Source organism: Sceloporus undulatus, chromosome 5 (assembly GCF_019175285.1).
Source record: "Sceloporus undulatus isolate JIND9_A2432 ecotype Alabama chromosome 5, SceUnd_v1.1, whole genome shotgun sequence".
Lineage (NCBI taxonomy): Eukaryota > Metazoa > Chordata > Lepidosauria > Squamata > Phrynosomatidae > Sceloporus > Sceloporus undulatus.
Genome location: NC_056526.1, coordinates 120,924,091 through 120,944,878, shown reverse-complemented (window position 1 = coordinate 120,944,878; position 20,788 = coordinate 120,924,091). Strand labels below are relative to the sequence as shown.

Here is a 20,788-nt window from a genome sequence, read left to right as displayed (position 1 = left end):
AGTATTAAAACTTCATTTACCTGTTTAAGTTACCTAAAAGTCTAAAAATATGCTGATATTTATGGATATCGACATCTACTGTTAAAAATATAGTTTAGTCCTATATATATAAGCTTGTGTTAACCACTGCATTTGACCGTATGATCTCCTACATTTCTCCTTTACAGTCAGGGGGAGGAAGACACGAGGTTTCTGTTTCACTTTAGCTTAGCAGTTCTTAGGTTTTAGATTTAATGGACCCCTGTGAAAATAAGATAAAAGCTGTGAATCCCTCCCCACCAAATGCACTTAAATACATATGCACAAACCTTTGTTCAAGATCTGTTGTATTGCATTGGCAATCAATTTCTTTTACATAGATTAGTCTGGAAAGAAAAACACTTGAAATTTTTAGATTAAAACTCATTGTGAAAGGAAACATTAGAAGTAATGGAAAATAAGTTGTTTTTTCTGCACTACAGACCCTCTGTATAGTAATTCCCAAACTCTTACCTTCCAGGTTTTTTGAACTTCTACTCTCAGAATCCCAGACCATTGGCCAAGATGGCTGAGACTTCTGGGAGCTAAGGTTCAAAACACCTGGAGGACCAGAGTGTGAGAATCACTGCTGTATAGCATATCATGGTTCTTTTTTCCAGCTGTTTGTGAACTTCTGAACTGTGAATTAGGAATCACAGTAAACTTCTCTTTGTCTGTATTCGCATTACAACATGTAATCTACCATATATTACAATATCTTGCACAATTGCTAATTAACACCCCCCTGTCTTCTTCAGAGAATGAATATAGGCCTCAGAGTCTTCCTTGTGATAGCAGACAGTTTACAACAGAAGGATGGCGAGCCACCTATGCCAACTACAGGAGTTGTACTTCCCTCAGGAAACACTCTCCGTGTAAAGAAAATTTTTCTTAATAAAACTCTGACAGATGAAGAAGCAAAAGTTATAGGTTTGTCCATTATGTTATTCAAGGAAAACAATGGTTGGCTCACTCTTTGCTTATCATGTATTATTTCTCAGGGAGAAATAAAAAGACCTTGAAAACTTTCAATAATAAAAGTTTAATCACTTAATCCACAGCAGAGTTTAACATAGGTCTCAGTCTAGTATTGAAATGTCAGTAATGTGTAATACTTGGAAAAGGCATTTCCAGTGTTGGGCTGCCACTACAAGGAAGGCCCAATTTCGTATAACCACTTTGTATTTCTCTAGTGTTGCAACAATGAAACACTCTCCCACACAAATCATCAGCCTTTCTCAAAACCTTTTGCTCAGAGAAACCATTGCTACATTTACAGTACAAAAAATATTAATTTTTTCCCTCAATGCCCCCCCCCCCCATTTTCCAATTTTCCCCCATCTCAATAGACTCCCTAGCAACTACAGAACACTAGGGTTCTAGGGAATTCTTGTTGAGAAAACCTGCCCCAGACTGTGGTCAGATGAGTGTAAGGAGAGTTATTGCTTCAAACATCTAAATCCCAAATCATTTGAGAATCATAGTGATACATAATTGGTGATGTATTTTATTTCTAAGTAGAATCTATCTTGCTAGTGGACTTTAAATTATTTAAATTATTCTATCTGTGGAATTTTTATTCCTAGTAAATACATGTAGCACACCAAGTCATAAAGTACGTAAGACAAACTATGAGACAGATGCCCCGGTGGAACCCTGGTGGCACGGTAGTTAAATGCAGGTACTGCAGTCACAACATAAGTTCAATCCTAGAGGAAGGCTCCAAGGTTGACCCAGCCTTCCATCCTTTCGTAGGTTGGTAAAACGAGCACCCATCTTGTTGGGGGCAATTGGCTCACACATTGTAAACTGCTTAGGGAGTGCTAGTTCACTGATAAGCGGTATAGCAATGTTCTAGCTATTGCTATTGCTAGGTGCTCATTAATCTTGTTCAAATCATGAGGGTGAAGCAGATGACCCTGTAGGAGCAGCCTCTGGCTGCAATCAAACCAGAACCGTAGTGACTGCACTGGCTACTCCCAAAGTGGCGGCTGCCGCAGTCTCAAGCCATAAAGTTGATCTTCTTCAGCCAGGAATCAATCTTTTTGGGCTGGTTTTAGTGCCCTATTGTGCCATTGGTGTGGCTACAAGCCACTTTGGGGGGGGTGCATCATGTAAACACCATGCCCCCCCCCCCAACTATTCAAATCCGCTTTATTTGGCCTGTCTATTTCAGGCCATGGAGAATAGTCCTTGAGAATAATCTTGTATATTAATAGCAGTGTATCCCAAGTTTAGAGGGTGAGGTATCAGCAAACCTGGACAAATCCCATAGTTTGTGGAAGTACACTAAAAGAGCAAACAAATAAACCCCAGACTTTCAGGCACAGACACCCAAGAAATAACCTTCCCCTACAAAACACCCCAATGAGGACTAAGCATGCTCATTGTTTGCAGAATCCTGACTATGTGGCTTAGAGTGATTGGATTTTGAGTACCTTGAATAAATGGTAGGTGAAACTTCTATAGGAGCCCTCTGCACTGCGATACTTTGCTGCATATCTCACATGCACCTAGAAAAGATCTCGTTTTTCATAAGTCCCAGGCTAATTGTATTTAATTTTAATCACACGCAAATATTATAGCTTTATAGAAAGAATTGTGTTACAAAGTATCTGTGCAGAAGTTCACAAGTGTATTCACTAGCTAATTCAGTATTTGCAAAATATAATGAGAATCTTTTTCTAGAGACTGGTGAAGAAACATTTGAAACCTCAAAGTCCAATATGATAGGAGAATAAGTCCCATTTCCCAATAACACAGAGAGAAACAACTTAAAGCTAGAAGAGAAGGTGAAAGCTTCTGAATCTTGGCATGTTTTAACAGATACGATGTTGTACCACATTCAGGGAGTTTCAGGATGACTAATGAGCATAAATCTTTCTTTATGCTGTGTGATTGTAGCCAGTGTAAAATGTGAAAAACTAAAACAAATGAACTATATTTAATTGTCTTAGTCTTGTATCAAGATAGTGAAGCACAGATTTGAACATCAAATGCTGTTGAATTGCCTCTTCAGGAATGTCAATATATTATCCTCAAGTAAGAAAAGCATTAGACAGCATCCTTAGGCATCTAGACAAAGAAGTTGGAAGACCCATGTGCATGACTAGTATACAGATGTCCAATAAGGAACCTGAAGACATGATCACGTATGTAACCAATTTATTATATTTACATCTCATTCATTGTCATACTGTGTGCCATTCAAAGGAAGTTGGGGCATATTTCTCCCCACAAAAACATTGTTGAAATTCATTAATTCAGGACTTAATGTATAGTGAAGAACATAGGTTCTCTTCATTTCAGCCATAAAGTTACATTAATGTGTCTTAATTTATCCATCATAGGAAAAAGAAAACTTTAATTGAATCCATTATTCATATACATCATGCTAATAGCCAAATAGGCTATCATTTGGTTATTTTAACTGTTTATTTTCACAGGGGGGAAAGAAAACCAAAAATTGATTTATTTAGAACTTGTATTGCTGCTATCCCAAGATTAATTCCAGATGGCATGAGCAGAACTGACCTTATTGAACTTCTTGCAAGGTAAAAAGAAGAAGAAAAGAAATCCCTAGTTTTTGTTTCTTTTAAAATGTGGCGAAACCGTTTTTAATTTTGGATTTTATGGATTATTTCAAATCGGAAATGTATTTAAAGTGGAGATATTGTTGCAGTAGGGCAGAATAGTTTGGTTTGTTAAAAAATTATCTCACCTTTCCACTCAAGATCTGAAAAACTATTTACATTCTCTGGATGGTGAAGAAAAAAGCAATCTACAATCTTGGGCTGTATGCTCTTACATCAGTTCAGAGGCAGGAGTCACATAGTCATATGTCATTTTCAAATGTTGACTGCTATCTCCCCTCTTCACTTTTCTTAATCCTTCCTAGCCAGTTATCAGAGCTTTTTAAGTCTCTCACACCTGTTCTCTAACCTGATCTTTCTAAGCTAAATGTATTTGGCTTCTCTTCTCTCTTTCTTCTTCTATCAACACTTTATCAAACTGATTTCTCCTCTTAAAAAAAAAACAAGACCCCTTCCTATTCTTTCTTCTATTTCTGTTTGACTATTAATGGTGTGGGGGGTGGCATTGGAGGCTGCTGAGCATTTGGAAAAGAAAAAGAAGGTGTCAGATATTGATGAGCTGGAATATGTCTAGAGGAGGACTACAAAGATGATAAAAGGTGTGGAAACCATCCAGTTATGACTTAGGGAGCTGGTTACCATTATGTTAAAGAAGAGAAGATTAAAAGGTGACATGAGCCATCTTTGAATATTTGAAGAGATGTCATGGGGAAGAGGGAGCATGCTTGTTTTCTGCTGCTTCAGAGACTACTAGGACACAAAATAATGGACTCAAGTTGCAAGAAAAGAGATTCTACATAAACATTAGGAAGCACATTCTGAGAGCTCTTCAACAGTAGAATGCATTGCCTTATGAGCTAATGGACTCTACTTGGTTGGAGTTCTTTACATAGAGGTTGGAGGGCCATTTCTCAAGAGTCTGTTGTGTATTTCTGCATAACAGGAAGTTAGGCTAGATGGCCTTGTGGTCCCTTCTAATTCTGTGATTCTGTGTGGGAATTGACTCCTGGGAATGCAGGACTTGGAGGGAATATGACCCCATAATTCGTTTCTGATCTCTCAACCATGACTTAATAGCACTTTTTTTTGCATCAACTCCCAGTAATTGAAGTATTGCTATAAACAATTCAGGTTGTGCCAGATCGTTGTTGTTTATGTTTATTTTCTGTCTTCTCCTGATGGAAGCAGGTTTTCATATAAAAGCACTAACACTTCATTTGGATTCTAAACAGCATCCTATTTTTCTAATAGGCTAACAGTTCATATGGATGAAGAATTGCGTGCACTGGCTTTCAATACCTTGCAAGCATTAATGCTGGATTTTCCAGATTGGCGGGAAGATGTTCTGTCAGGATTTGTTTACTTTATTGTCCGTGAAGTCACTGATGTTCACCCAACTCTTCTCGACAACGCAGTAAAGATGTTAGTGCAGTTAATTAATCAATGGAAACAAGCAGTCCAAATGCAAAATAAGACTCAAGAAGCTCAGGTATAATTGTGTTTCATGAATTGTTCCTAAATATTGTTCTGTCATAGAGCAATTAATGCTTCTCACTTGTAAGTGACCAAATGGCATAAGTGTTCATCACTCTACCAAGTGTCACAAAATTTTATGCACGAATCCCATGAACTGCACAATTCCCACAGCTAATTAAATATTTATATTTCTGTGTTTGGCATTCCTATTCATTACACACTGTTAGGGAAGAGTGAGCACATATGCTGTTGGTCCCATTCCTAACAGCTAAAAAATTCCTACACATAATAGATCCTAATTTATTGTAATAACTTATGCGTTTTTCTCCCTTTCAGCGTGGTGTAGGCAATGGTACTGCTCCTACCCTTCCCCTGGAAAAAAACCCTTATTCAAGTGTATTCCATGTGGTAGAAGGCTTTGCACTGGTCATTCTTTGTAGCACAAGACCCGCTACTAGAAGACTAGCTGTCAGTTGTCTTAAAGAAATAAGGGCCTTGTTCACAGTCCTAGACATTTCCAAGGTAAGCTAATTGTTGCATGTAATTAACTGTCTTATCTTATTGTTCCCAGACTTTATCATGCATTAGATATTTGTAATTTTAGGGTGATGACGAGTTGGCCATAGATGTAATGGACAGATTGAGTTCATCCATTCTGGAAAGTTTCATACATCTCACTGGTGCTGATCAGGTAAGATATTTAAGAAACGTTTTCATATTTGAAGTTTTCCGAACAATAATAGATGCTGAAATAGATGATTTCTTATTGGGCAGCATTAATGTGTTTTGTAAAAGCAATTATATTGAACTGAATGGTGTGGAATACTTTCTGGATCTCAAAATTTACAGGCAGTGTACAGGGAACATGCTTCAGTTAGGCATATGCTTCACTTTAATCTAATTTGAACAACTCTTGGTTTGTCTCGAACTTGAAAAAAAATATTGTTTGACCTTTCAAAAGTTGACGTGTTTCTCTGGTGAATTATTCTAGGACAGCTAGTACTGTTAGCAAAAGTAGAGATGGCTCTGAATGTGTGTATTAAGGTAGAAGGCAAACTATGAAGTGCCTACCCAAAAACATGTAGATGAACCTAACATCAGACCTGTTGATTTAGTCTTTCCTTTCCCTAGCAGTTTTCTGGAACATAGCTTTTCTTTTCATAGAATCATAGAGTTGGAAGAGACCACAAGGGCCATCCAGTCCAATCCCCTGCCATGGAGGAACTCCCTTCTCTTTTAGTTTTCCTGACCACAGGATCACCTCTAGTATTTCCCTCAGTTTACTGAAATCAACCAAGTCTAGAACAGTGGTTCTCAACCTTCCTAATGCAACCTTTAATACAGTTCCTCATGTTGGGGTAACCCTCAACCGGTGTCTCGGTTCCTAAGACCATCAGAAATATGTGTTTTCTGAGGTCTTAAGCGACTCCTGTGAAAGGGTCATTCAACCCCCAAAGGGGTTGCAACCCACAGGTTGAGAACCACTGGTCTAGAACATGTGTCTGACTGTGCCTGGATTTTCCACCAGTACAAGGTAGTGGATATAGCACTACCTAATGCCATATGAAACTCTGAAGAAGTTTTGACATTTGGGGACTAGAACACGTCAATTGGAACCACTGTGAGGAACCTCCTGTTTATTTCAGAAAAGCTCGGAATATCTTAAAAACAGCCTATTTTTATTCAGCATTAAGGCATCATCTAAAGCAAGGATGAACAACTCCATGTATCCAAGTGCCAATTTTGAAAATGCAATAATAATAATAATAATAATAATAATAATAATAATAGCAACAACAACAACAAAACAAAAAAGCAAAGGGAAAGAAAAAAACAAAACAAAAAACAACAAAACCCCCAAACTGGATGTCTATAGTTTTAATTTTGGGGGAGGTGGGAGGGTTCAAGGAGGTTGATTTGTGCAAAAGTATCTTAAATAAAAAGAAAAGATCGAGACATCTTGTCTCTAGCTGCAGAGAAAAATTCTAATTTTTGCTGTACTAAACTGATATATTTTTGTTTCTTCACACAGACCATGTTATTATATTGTCCCAGTTCAATAGATTTGCAAACATTAGCTGATTGGAGCTCCTCACCTATTAGCCACCAGTTTGATGTCATCAGTCCATCACATATATGGATATTTGCACATGTAACTCAGGGCCAGGACCCTTGGATTATTAGCCTTTCCAGTTTTATGAAACAGGAACATCTTCCAAAGCATTGCCCTACAGCTGTGAGCTATGCTTGGATGTTTTCTTATACCCGCCTCCAATTGTTGTCTCCACAGGTTGACATAAAGTGAGTGCCCTTCTTAAAATAACTGCTTAAAATTAACCTGTTTTATTTTACTGTATGCATATGGAAACGTAAGGAGTTCAGTATGTCTTTCAGTTGTTGTACTTTGACTTTGGTTATGAAACAGAATAAAGACAGGATTAATTCTTGGAAATAAATGGAATGATGGAACAAAATTTATTTAGCAGGACTAATACATATTTTCAGTGTTGTTTTTATCCACATGGCTGAGTATAAAGTGTATTAAAAAGTACGCGCAGTATCAAGATTTTCATAGAATTTAAGGAAAGAGTAATGGTGGAGGATTATTGTTGTTCCTGTTTTTCCCCTGCAACACTAAAGATTAGAAAGAATATTTAAGGATTTGAAGATATTCTAGAAAACTAATCTTATGCTAGATTTTTATTGTTTACATGTGCAGATTATACATTGCTCTGAATTGCTCATACTGTCCTGAGTCATGAGGCTATATTAACGAGACACATTCAGTTCTTCATGAAATACCATTTTGAAAAGGGAAAAAAAAAACCTTGCTTTATCTTCTTTTAACAGCAGCCCTATCAATGCCAAGAAAGTAAATACTGCTATAAGCAGCGACTCTTACGTTGGGCTCTGGAGAAACTACTTGATTCTTTGCTGCAGTGCAGCAACTTCTGCATCCTCTTCTGCATCTGCAGGTTCTGTAAGATGTTCCCCTCCTGAGACGCTGGCGTCTACTCCAGATAGTGGCTACAGCATTGATTCAAAAGTATGTTCATTTATTGTTCCTGCATAATGGTATACTGTTGAGAAATACATAGGAGTTATTTTCTCTCATTCTCTCTTCATATGCAAAGAAATAATATTAAAAGGTGTGAATTAATATATAAAAACATTTTATAGCTTTGCCTACAAAATCATCTTGATTGATTGCATTTTTCTACCAAAAGCTTTCTTTACCTGAACATCCCTTTTTTTTAAATTTACTTTATTATGTTCTTGGGATTTATTTTTCTTGTTTTCCTTTAATGTCAATAAAGCAAACATTTTACCAGTTAAGCTGCAACAGGCGCTTAAAAGTGAATGAACTGTTCTGTGGATAACCAAAATCTTAAATAGGCTAGTCTTTGCAGTTAAAAGACAGATACTACACCTGACCATTATTAAGAATGTCTCACTGTGGTTGGATGTTATATCTAAATTGACAAGATCTAGTTTCTAGTCAAACACGAGAATCAGAAACCAGGGCTTGAAGCAAGACTACAATCATTTGAATGAAGTAGGTTTCATGTGATACTGTGTTCATGAGTCTTGCAAGTAATAATGGTCATGATGGGAATAGGAAAAATTAAAAATCCATATTATAGTAATACCTTTTATTGAGCCAAGCAAAACAGCACAAAAATATATGCAAGTTTTCAACATGTTCATATAACCTCCATCAGTGTCCGGGAAAGCTGCCAGCAACACTGACCGTAGCTGATAACAGAGCCTTTAGTTTAGTGGAAGTAAAGCAGACCCTGCAAAGAAGCAGTCCGAGGGCAAGTCAAGAATACGAGCCGAAGTCAGGATTCCAGAGATTCCAACGTTCCGAAAGTCAAGCCGAAGTCAGGATACCAGGAAACAGCGTAGTCAAACAGTCCAGGGTCAAAACAGCCAAGAGATAACGAAGTCTAGTCCGAGGTCAAGGCAACAGAGAATCTAGATACTAGGAGCCAGTGCTAGCAGCAATCACGCTGAGGGGATCATGCAATAAACTCTAGCAACCAGCATTAGTCTCTCTCCCACTTAAGTAAGGGAAACTCTCCCTCGTGTCACCTGAGGCTGGTTGGCTAATTGCCTCTCGGCAATCCTCTGTGATCTGCGTCTACAAGAACTCTCGGCTCTTCTCTCTTTGTAAGAAGGCACCTGCAGGCAAGCCTCGTCTCCAGACTCACCACTAGGCTGTGGTACCGAAGGAAGCCTCTCTTTGGCACTAGGACCTGGTTGAACTTCCTCCTCTGGGGCTGGAGAATCACAGCTGGGACCTGGCAGAGCAGGAACAGCACCTGGCATTGCCTCAATCAGCCCTTGCTCTGGAGGAGGCTCATCCTCCTCGAGCTGATCTTGGCTGGCCATGACAATCAGGAAGGATGGTCTGAACTTACAGAGGCTTTGTCTTTTCAGATTGAAGAATGAGAGTTTTTTTAAATTATTTTCTCACTCCCATTGAGCTTACTACTCTTAGTATTCTCTTTATTTGTATTTCAGCTTTTCCCAGTTAACTTAAAACACATTACAAAGTAAATTTGATACAATATGGATATAACTGTTAAAAAGGTTATCCCTAAAAAGTAATTAAACTATCAGTAACATTAAATATATTTAAATATGCATTAAAAATCTTAGAAGACAGCTACAAAACCTTTACAGGACCCTATTCAAAAGTATTTTTTGCTAACAGAATGACTAGAACTGGGCTCTATACCAGTGATTCCCAAAGTGTGTGATAAGACTGTCGCCCAACAGGGAAGGGGTGGTAGCCCAAAAAAGTTTGGAGACCACTGCTCTATAAGAATGAGGTCTTAGAGCCAAGAAGCAGGCACTGTAAAGGACCCTCTCATGTTCCTGCCAGATATGCATGCCAGTGAGGCTGGTGAGGCCAAGAAAAAGGCCTCTTAGGGCTGAATTTTCATCAGATAGCCTGGAACTGAGCTTTATAGAGCATTATATACATAATCAGAACTTTGCAAAAAAACTTAGGGGATTCTCCAGATGAAATTTAGCTCAACCACCTCATCTGATGAATGACATGTAAGAGTTTGCAGATTTTTGTGTGTGTGTTTGGTTGTCCCAATAAAGGTATTTACTAGAATTTTTTTTAAAAAGTGAATTTCATACTTTCTTATGGCTATTGGTCTTCTTCTGGAAGCCTGAAACAAGAGTGCAGAGCTGATGGAAGATAAAAGCATACAAGCAGTTGTACACCATGGTTTACCTGTCCCTTTGAAAACTGAAACTGTGTCTTGGTGCCCAGTCAGAGAGCTCTCATCATAAGTATCAAATAAATTTCTTTCCAGTGTAATATCCCTTTAAGAAAGTAAAATATTTTAGAAATTGTAGTTTATCTGCTGCATTTAAAACCTCTAATTCCTAATGAGCTACCACTTACATTACTAATTTTGGTTAGCCACATAAGGCTGTTACAAATGTATTTTTAATACAACTGGCAGCACTTTCACTTTCTTACAAAGATTACGGACATATAGAGAAGAAAGTGGAAGAGAAACAGTATTTTTTTTTATTTATACTGTACTGACAGGTGTCCCTGATGCTTCACAAAAACAAATAGACATGCCCCAAGAATTTACAGTCCATGGTTTAGACGTGGAGAAGCCAGTGAGGGATAGAATAAACAAGAGAAGGACAGGAAGGGAAAGGAAAGGATGGAAGGTAAAATGCCTACAAGTTGTATGAAAAATACTTGGAGGCCCATCACATACAGAAATAGATCCAGCCAACAGAAAGATAGTGAAAAGTCTAAGTGGGAATATCAGTTTGCATCCATTGTAAACAATGTTTTGTAAGCACTGAAGTCCACTGTAGGTGGAGCAAGTGTACATGAAGAGTTGTGATGGGCCCCCCTAAAATCCCTTTTTTCTCATGGTCTGTGTGTGTACACTTGCATGCATGGGAGATACCCCCAGAAATGTTATAGCGAATTTGAGTTTGTTATCTTCCAAAACTCTACCAGCCCTCCCTCTATGCTCAGGGCAGGGTGCTTATATCTTCACAGCCTGAGTATCCTTCACCAAATGGAGGATGGCTGTGATTATAAATAGTGCATAGAGATTTTGTATTATATCCCATCATGTGGTGTGTGATGCAGTGCAATTGTGTGTGTATGCATTTATGCATCTATACACAGATTCAGACAGATGGGAGGGGATCAGGGCTTTATCTATTAGTAAAATGAATCATATGCAGTGCAAATATGGTTGGCCCTTTGGATTAGCAAATTCAATCGTTCCTGGACCATCACACCCCATTTTATTAAATGACAGCGACATGAACATGGACCTGCTGAAACTTATGCATTCAGTAATATGGAGTGTGATTGATTTATTGATTTAGCCATCATGAGGGAGTTCCAAAATTGAAACCCACACACACCATGGTTCCAAAGAGCCAAACTATTTCTTTTTATAAAGCAGGACTTCAAATTACAAAGCGTGCACTGACAAATTTGCAAGACTTTTCTGATTAATATAGTATATGGAATAGCAAATAGGTACCTTTTTGGTAATTTCTTTAAAATCAACATCAAATTTTGATATTGTGTTATAAATGGCATTTTCATAGTCATTGAAACAAAAAAAAGTTGATCCCTTGTTCTTCTCTGATAGTGGTGTAGCTTCAGCTGTATAATCATATCACAAAACATAACAAGCCGCATTCTTTTGGATTAAAAGAATTTCCATACATTGGGCACACCAACACTATAAAAATTAATGTAAGAAATTATAACGGGTAATGAAATACCTGGAATCACACAATTATTAGACACCTTCTTGAATTCTTCAAAAACTATTAGCAAAAATAGTTAACATTGAAGAACTTTTCTGGAAATGTTCATAGTCCAATTTGTTTAAGAGTTTTATAATATATCATGATTTGATTAACTTTTTCATTTAAAAGTAACATCAACTAACACAACGTATGGCTTATATTTTTGTATAATAAGTTATTTCCAATTTTCAGAAGAAAATGTTAAGCTCCCTCCTGGAGATTTTGCTATAAATTCTTAGTACATTAAGAAGTAATTGTGCTTCAAACATGTTTATCCAAATTAAAAAAGAACTATGATAAAATTAGATTTATGTAATACAGTGTTAAAATAATGAAAATAACAAACATTGCAAATAATAGGGAGGCACACAAAATGATTTACAAAACCTGGGAAAAGAGTGAGCATGGTTACTTGAGTATTTGCAGTTTCCTTTTAAATGGACGTTGAAGTAGCTGTTATCTCCTTTTTCATCCTTCATTAACTTATCTTGACCAGCCATATTTCTTCATAATAATGATATGGAAATCCAGACATCGCATTTAATTCTGATGCTGAGTAGATGCTGATGCTCCTATTTCTGTTCCCAGATAATTGGTGTTCCGTCCCCTTCATCCCTGTTTAAGCACATTGTTCCAATGATGCGCTCTGAGAGCATGGAAATCACAGAATCCCTTGTGCTGGGCCTTGGCAGGACCAGTCCAGGTGCTTTTAGGTAATCATTATATTCTGTACATTTACTAAACAAGAAGAAAAACACAAATGCTCTGTGCATTTTTAAAGCTGCTAATTCTGTCAAGTGAAGCATAAATAATACTATTATGAAAATGGGAAATCCTGTATGTTCAAGAGTTAAGATTGATTTTGTGCCCATGAGTTTTCTGGCTGCTGAAAGCAGGAATGCTTGGATGATTGAATATTTTGGAATGTTATTCTTTGCATGCTTAGATTGATCATGATTCAGTGAATCACAGGTCAATACCACACTACACTGTTATAGCATTGTTGTTTCTCTTAACTGCTGTTGCTGCTTCCTCTGGAATTCTGGGGTTTGTAGTTTAGTGAAGCCAAAGAGTTCTCTGGGTGAGAATTCTAAATGCCCATTCCTAAACTGCAGATCCCAAGATACCACAGGAGGCAGCCATAGCAGTTAAAGTGGAATAATAATGCTATAACAGTATAGTATTATATTGGCGATAGACTTGTAACAGTTGTATTTCTTGCTGCTTGTTGCTATCCAGAGGTCTTGTTGTCACCTATCCACTAGGAGGCACTCTTCTCTTGATGAAAAAAAATGGCAGGAGGAGGCTAGTACAAAAGGCATCTACTTCTTCCTTTGACCCAGTCTGTCCCTTGTTTCTTTCATGAATATGTACAGATCAGTATTTGCAGAACAGATCAGTAGCTTTAAATTTAAAGTCTCCTCATTGTTATCCCATCATTTTAAAATCCCTATTTTTATGTAGAGATCCATTTTATCTGTTCTAATCAACTATTAAGAAATATGGAGCTATTTTTAAAATTCTACTAAATAGTGTTATAATAAATTGATTTAAATAGATTATTAAATCATTGTCAATAGTTCTTGTCCAGTATTTTTGCTTCTAATATTTACAGCTACAGATATTGATCATACACAATTATCCTACTAATTTGTAATTTTCATCTAGGGAATTAATAGAAGAATTGCATCCTATAATTAAAGAAGCACTTGAAAGAAGGCCAGAGGTAATCATTTTTTTAAAAATTGAGGTTTCTAATGTAGGTTATTTAATATAAATTCTTCATAATGAATGGAAAACATTAATGTAGCACTGTGGAACCTGTGGCTCTCTAGATGTAGTTGACATTCAAGTCCCCAGCCAGCAGGGTCAGCTGGCAGAAAATATGTGAATAGCAGTTCTGGAGTTCCTTAATGTATGTGGCTAAAAAATAATGTAGATTAATGGCAAACATGTTATCTGGCAATTATGAACATAGTTTCACTGTACTGCTCTATCTTCCCTATTAGAATATGAAACGACGCAGGCGTCGAGATATTTTACGTGTACAACTTGTACGAATATTTGAACTGTTGGCAGATGCTGGTGTCATTAGTCACAGGTAGGCATAAAAGTTCTGAACAGGTTTGTGCAAGTGAAGCCAGATAAATTGCCATGCTGATTTGCTATAGAACCTGGTCCCACTCATGGAATGTGCTTTTTTTAGAGAGAATCTTTCTGTGCCATACCATCATGAAATTGTGCTGTGCAAGTGTCAAGAGTCATGTGTGACTCCATAATGTGGAGCGATAAATGTCTGCTGATCTTACAGTGCTGTCAGGACTAGGTTTTCTTAATATAGATGTTTTTATGAGTTGTCACTAATTGTCTTCTTGAAGGATGAGTAATTTTAGCAATGAGTAATTTTAGCAATGTTCCTCATTGCTTCAAGAAGGACTTTGGAAACCACCATTTAAAAAACCTATTTGCAATTTGGGACTTGTTCTGCACAAAATTTGCACTGCTGTTTTGCACAGAAGACAGCTTTTTCTGCATAGGAAAAAAGCTTTTTCTGCACAGAAGAACATATTTATACGCAGACATATATTTCTGCACAGATATATACACAGAAATACTATTTTCTGTGCAGTAAAAGCTTTTTTATGCATAGAAAATGTTGTTTTCTGTGTAGAATAGCCATATGTGAATTTTGCACAGAGTAAATTCTGAACTGTGAAGATTCTCATCAGTCCAGGAGTCTTCTAATTAAGGTTTTTAAGACTAAAAAAAACCAAGCTGTTTGATCATTTTATGAATATTTTCTAATAGTCTTTCCATCTCTATGAGTTGGAAAGTTAAGCAGTGTACAACTGTCACAGTAATCCTGGTGTCATTCAGATCTATCAAGAACAAGCCTGGTATTATCCAGCAAGGTGAAAAACAGTAGGGCCCATGCAGCCTAGGAGATCTCACCAAAGTTAACATCTATCCTCTGCAGCCCCCAAGTGCTCAATGTCCTGTAGCTGCTAGCTCTCGCTCTCTCTTTCTTTCTCATTTACACACACAACATGGCAGGGGATACTTTTGGGTGGAGGTTGAAGTACTACACAAGATCTGTGTTGGACTGCAATTATTTTAGACCACTCCCCCCCCAATATAATGCCTGAAATTTACATTGGAATGGACTTGTACCGCAGCTTGCTACCAAGCCTAAGCAACACAACAAATCCAGTAAGCATGCCTAGGGGATGGGGTAGTGACTGATGGTAAAGCAGAGCTGATCACGGCCCCTGTGATAGTACCGTTGTCACGTAGGAGCCAATTAAAGCCTGAGCAGTTGACATTTCAATGTGTTTTATTTTCCTTTTTCATCAGGATGAGAAGGAGAAGAATCAAAGGAATCAGCAGAATTTTTTATATATTTTGAATATTCTGAAAATGCTGATAATGCATTTATGAACTTCCAGAAGAAGGCAGTCATATTTACTAGGGAACACAGAACTGTTTTTCACAGGATTGAAAAGAAATCCTGGAAACAGAAGAGTGAACACTATATCTAGTTTTAGTTGCAGAGGTGTTAATTGCTGTACAGTGAACACTAAATCTGTGATTCAGGTGCTTGGCAGTCAAATCCCTTTCACTAAATGCTGTCTGCTTTTTACCTTTATGGTATGTCTAACTTATGGTGGCCTTAAGACAAATTTATAATGGAATTTTATTGGCAAGATTTGTTAAGAGGGGGTTTGTCATTTCCTTCCATTGAGGGCAAGAGAATGTGGCTTGCCCAAGGTCACTCTGAATAAGGATTCAAACCCTGATCTCCTAAAGTTCCAGTCCAACATTTAAACCATTATACCACGCTGCTCTCAAATGTTATCTAGTTCTCATCAAATAGGTTTTGAAATTTCAGGAATACTGCCCATTTCAGAACACTGTTTCTACCATTTATATGTTGTAATTTTTTTCTTTTTCTTCATAGTGCAAGTGGTGGCCTTGATAATGAAACACATTCTCTCAACAACACTTTATTGGAGTATGTGGATCTCACCCGGCAACTCCTAGAAGCAGAAAATGAAAAAGACTCTGACACACTGAAAGATATCCGATGCCATTTTAGTGCCTTAGTGGCAAATATCATTCAGAATGTTCCAGGTATTCCCAATAAGATTGGTATTATTTTATTTTTAATACATCAGGGACAAGAAATAGCTGTATTTTTAAGCAAACTGTGTTTTTGCTTATACCTATAGTTTGGAAAATGCTAACAAAAGATGGATCCTATTTGATGCCCCTTGGAATATCCTATATTTTCTGTATTTCAGAATCCACAGTGCATATGCACATATTCATTTCAGTTTAGCATTCTATAGACTCAGCAACTATCAGATGATAAAATGTGGATACAGCTTTTAAAAATTCTGCTTCATAACAGGACATGCTTGGATGCACTGTTTTGCAGTGGCTTTGGTCCTTCCTGGAGGGGTGGGTTTAGATTAGAAGGTGGTGCTGAGGCATTCCAGAGTGATAGCCTATCTATTTGCCTCGGTATTGCTCAGGGCTCTGTCTCAACGTTCATGGATTTAATATTATATGAAATCACTGGGAGAGGTTGTCCAGAGGTTTAGCGGTGGCACCTGATATGCTGATGACCTGCAACTATATTTCTCTTTTTCAATTAATTAGATGATAATATAAACCATTATCTCATATCAGTAATAGACTGAGATTGACTAAATTGAAGCTTAATCCAAGGAAAACAGAAGTGTTCCTGGTCATTCAGAACACAAATCAGGAAATAACTATTTAATTTATGATGGATAGAAGCAGGTTTGCAGTCTGGTTGTATCCCTAGATTGCGTCTTGAGCCTCAATGTCCAGGTTTCAGCAGTGATGATGAGAGCTTTTGCAGTTAAAGCTGATCTGCTAATTGTGTCTGATTGGTCATGGTGACAGATGCCTTAGTTATATCTCATCTGGATTTCTGTATCATCCTGTAAGCAGGGCCTGTGAAGAGTGTTTGGAAAGTGCAGTCAGTTACGAATGTTCCACTGGTGCTGGTTACATGTAAATTCCATAGTACAACGGGTTCATTGGCAACCGTTCCATTTCCAGGCACAATTCAAATTACTGGTTATGAGTTGTAAAGTCCTATATAGCTTGGTTCCAAGTTATCTGAAGGCCCATCTCTCCCTATATGAGCATGTCTTGATTTTTAGACTCGCTGGAGGGGTCATTCTCTCTGTCCCACCACCTTCAGAGGCTTGTTTCATAGAGACACAAGGACAGGGCCTTCTCAGTGGCTGTTCTGTGACTGGAATGCCCTTCCTCGAGAGATCAGGCTAACCCCCTCATTGTTCTTTCTCAAAAATATTTGTCATTTACGCAGATATTTTATTCAGTTCACTGACTGAATTGAAATTAAAGAATTGAACTTTGAATGTTTTTATTAATATGGTGCTTTAAGTTGTTTTAATGAATGCTTTAATTTAATGTACATGTTAATATGTATAAGTTGCTGTGTTTTACTAAGAAGTTCTTAATATGCTGTAGGCTGCTTTGCATCCTAACATTGGGAGCAAAGTGGAATATAAATAAATACATGAATTCCACACACAAAGAGGTGTGTGTGTGTGTGTGTGTGTGTGTGTGTGTGTGTGTATTTCAGTCCAGAAATTTAGAGAATTATGCACTAGAGAGCTCTGCTGAGTGCTCTGCTTAGGCTGTGGCCACATTGCGGAAATAATCCAGTTTGATACCACCTTAACTGTCATGGCTCCATCCTGTGGAAAGCTGGGGTTTGTCGTTTATTGTGGCACCAGAGCTCTCTGACAAAGTTGTCTAAATATCTCACAATACTACAGATCCCAGAATTCCATAGCATTGAGCCATGGCAAGTGATGTCAAACTGCATCATTTCTACAGTGCAGATGCAGCCTTATTCATCAGCAGATGTTCTGTAACACTGAGGAGCTAGCAGCTGGACACACTAAATGCTGAACCATAGTGTATTGTTGCAAAGTTAAGTTGCAGCAAGACTTGGCTCATGCTGTCCCCATTTCTCCAGTGCAGCCTTGAGGAAACATAAGCTTTTACCTACACTTTTGAATTAAGCCCAAACTGAAAATTCTGCTTAGTCTTAGTTCTTATATCTTGAAATAAGCAGACTTCATCACTCATGGTTTGTCTAGATTTGGATATTATAATAACCTTTACTTAATCTAAAAAAATTAAAGCATCTATCATCCTTCCAGCCATGCATGAGATGTAGTGCAAAAGCCCAAGGCTCACTGCAAAATGTCACCATGGATTTAGGTTTACATGTCAGTAAGGGCACAGCCCCAGTTGCCATTAGAACATACTCATTAACTTGAAATTGGAAAGACAATAAATATTTCTTTTTATAATTAATTTGCAGTTGTCTTGGTCTTGGCCTATTTGGTTTTCCTATGTTGTTCTTAGAACATTGATAATTTCAATTAGGGACTGAAATTATGTCAAATTATCACTTGAGTAAAGAATGTTACATTTCTTCATCCAAGGCATATGTAATAAAATCTAGTACTCTGCTTTCATTTGCTTAAAAGTATTTGCCTCAACACTGATAAGGAGGTTTTATTTTGTAATTTGAAAATTTGTACAGACAAACCTATCATTTGGTTTCTCTTGTCTTCCTCTGATATGTTAATTTGATGTAAAAGAGTCAATCTGTATTTCTCTTGTAGTGCACCAGAGAAGAAGTGTCTTTCCGCAGCAGAGCCTCCGCCACAGCCTCTTTATGTTGTTCAGTCACTGGGCTGGTCCTTTCAGTATCATGTTTACTCCTCTAGACAGATACAGTGATAGAAACATGCAAATAAATAGGCATCAGTACTGTGCATTAAAGGTAAAAATATTTATCCAAACTTTTGAAGCATGTTTTTGAAATTTCAGCTTGTGGTATATGCATGACTGACCTGAAACTGTAATACTGCCATATTTGTGCCAGGTATAGGGAAGATGATAATGCACCAATTGCAAAGTGACAAAAATCCAGTCTTGTTCCAGATAGCCTTTTGCGTAACCCTCATAACTTACACAGAAAAAAATATTAACTTGTTTTTGCCTGAGGAGTGAGACCTTAAATCTTTACAGCAAACAAATGTTATAGTACTTTGAATTTAAATCAATAAGTAACAACTAAATTTGTCTGACCTTTTTCTCTCTCCAATTTTAAAGGCTATGTCTGCTGTACTTTGTTGTGGTCCTGTTGCAGATAACGTAGGACTCTCATCAGATGGCTATCTATACAAATGGCTGGATAATATTTTGGATTCACAGGATAAGAAAGTAATGTATATAGTGTCAATAATTTATAAACTATATTTTGATTTTTTAGTCACGTAACCTTTGACTTAAATTTAGGAGCACTAAAAATAAGTAGCTGCTCCTAACCTCCACTGAAATTAACAAAGAGAACTCTAAATATTGTTTGGTGTGTTCCATCATTTTAAATCTGGATCATTGTTAAGAGGATAGTAAAATATAATGAATGGGTTCAGTTAGACTGAGGTGGGAAATATTAGCCTTCTAGATATTAATGGATTGCAGCTCCCATCAACTCTATAGCCAGTGGTGAGGGAGTTGCATTAGCCCCCCACCCCAGTTAGAATATATTACTCTGAAGGGTAACATAATAAAACTAAAGATTACTCTAAACTGTAATTTATTAGCAGTTGTTAATATTTTAGTAATAATTCCTGAAGGCTTTAATTTAATTATGTTTCTTTATTTAAAAACCAATTGCTATATGTATAGATAAATTTCCTTTCTTTGTTTTCCCTCTTATTAAAGCATTTGCATTTTGTTAATAATGAAAGTAAATCTTTGCAAGAGTGTTTAATTTTAAAATGTTGTATTGGAGATGTATACCAAATTTTACACTCTTTTTAATTAGGTTCATCAGCTTGGCTGTGAGGCAGTGATGCTGCTGTTGGAGCTTAATCCTGACCAGAGTAACCTCATGTATTGGGCTGTAGATCGCTGTTATACAGGCTCTAAGCGAGTAGCAGCTGGATGTTTTAAAGCCATAGCCAGTGTATTCCAAAACAGGTAATAGAAAAAGTTATTTGCAATAAATTATGGATGAAATCCTGTACATTCTTACTTGAGAATAAGAGCCATTGATGTTCAGGCTTATTTCTAAGTAGATATGCATAAAGCTGCACTTTAATTTTCCATTCTAACATGGCATTTGTTAATTCTTGAACATCTGAAAGTTTATCTTTTGTTTTCTTCACAGAGATTACCAGTGTGATATAGTTACCCTTCTTAATCTTATATTATTTAAAGCAGCTGACTCCTCTAGGTCAATATATGAAGTTGCTATGCAGCTGTTACAGGTTTGTATGAAATGCTTTTGTTTTGTTTTTTAAAGTAAAACTAGGAGATGGTTGGGTGGATATTAATAATTAACATGTTCTTATATCACTCCAGTTTATTTCACTGACGTTTCAACAGATCAGTTATGTGACGATTGTTCAGTGGGATAGTGACACACACCCATTAATGGTGGAAACTGATTAGTGTTTCTGACTGGCACAGACATAATACAGTGGTACCTCGGGATACGAAATACCCACGTTACGAAATTTCCGGGATACGAAAAAATCCCATAGGAAATAATTGTTCCGGGTTACGAATGTTTTTTCGGGTTACGAAAAAAAATTTGGTGCTTTTTTCGGCTTTTTCGCACGAAATCGCGGCTTTTCCCCATTAGCGCCTATGGCATTTCGGCTTACGAAGGCTTTTCGGGTTACGAAAGCGGCCGCGGAACGAATTAATTTCGTAACCCGAGGGAGCACTGTATGTCTCCTGGAGCCCCAAATCCTAATTTCTTTCCCAATTTCATCCTTTTCAGT

The 20,788-nt window shown here is 37.3% G+C and overlaps 1 protein-coding gene across 10 annotated transcripts in view; it reads left to right on the top strand.

Moving 5' to 3' along the window:
* The window catches only part of FRYL (FRY like transcription coactivator), a 184,923-nt gene that overhangs the window by 97,375 nt on the left and 66,760 nt on the right, over window positions 1-20,788 (top strand). For 9 of the 10 annotated variants that reach the window (XR_006103949.1, XM_042466787.1, XM_042466786.1 and 6 more), the window contains 16 exons: window positions 777-948; window positions 3,038-3,170; window positions 3,465-3,572; window positions 4,863-5,100; window positions 5,424-5,609; window positions 5,692-5,778; window positions 7,120-7,388; window positions 7,938-8,133; window positions 12,501-12,625; window positions 13,581-13,638; window positions 13,922-14,013; window positions 15,871-16,043; window positions 18,614-18,774; window positions 19,107-19,217; window positions 19,825-19,979; window positions 20,170-20,269. Coding sequence is in view for 9 of the 10 variants with exons in the window: in XM_042466787.1 (XP_042322721.1) it covers window positions 777-948; window positions 3,038-3,170; window positions 3,465-3,572; window positions 4,863-5,100; window positions 5,424-5,609; window positions 5,692-5,778; window positions 7,120-7,388; window positions 7,938-8,133; window positions 12,501-12,625; window positions 13,581-13,638; window positions 13,922-14,013; window positions 15,871-16,043; window positions 18,614-18,774; window positions 19,107-19,217; window positions 19,825-19,979; window positions 20,170-20,269 (2,364 nt within the window). In the remaining variant the exon portion in view is untranslated. The remainder of the gene's footprint in view (window positions 1-776; window positions 949-3,037; window positions 3,171-3,464; window positions 3,573-4,862; window positions 5,101-5,423; window positions 5,610-5,691; window positions 5,779-7,119; window positions 7,389-7,937; window positions 8,134-12,500; window positions 12,626-13,580; window positions 13,639-13,921; window positions 14,014-15,870; window positions 16,044-18,613; window positions 18,775-19,106; window positions 19,218-19,824; window positions 19,980-20,169; window positions 20,270-20,788) is intronic. The other variant, XM_042466779.1, reaches the window with a different exon arrangement.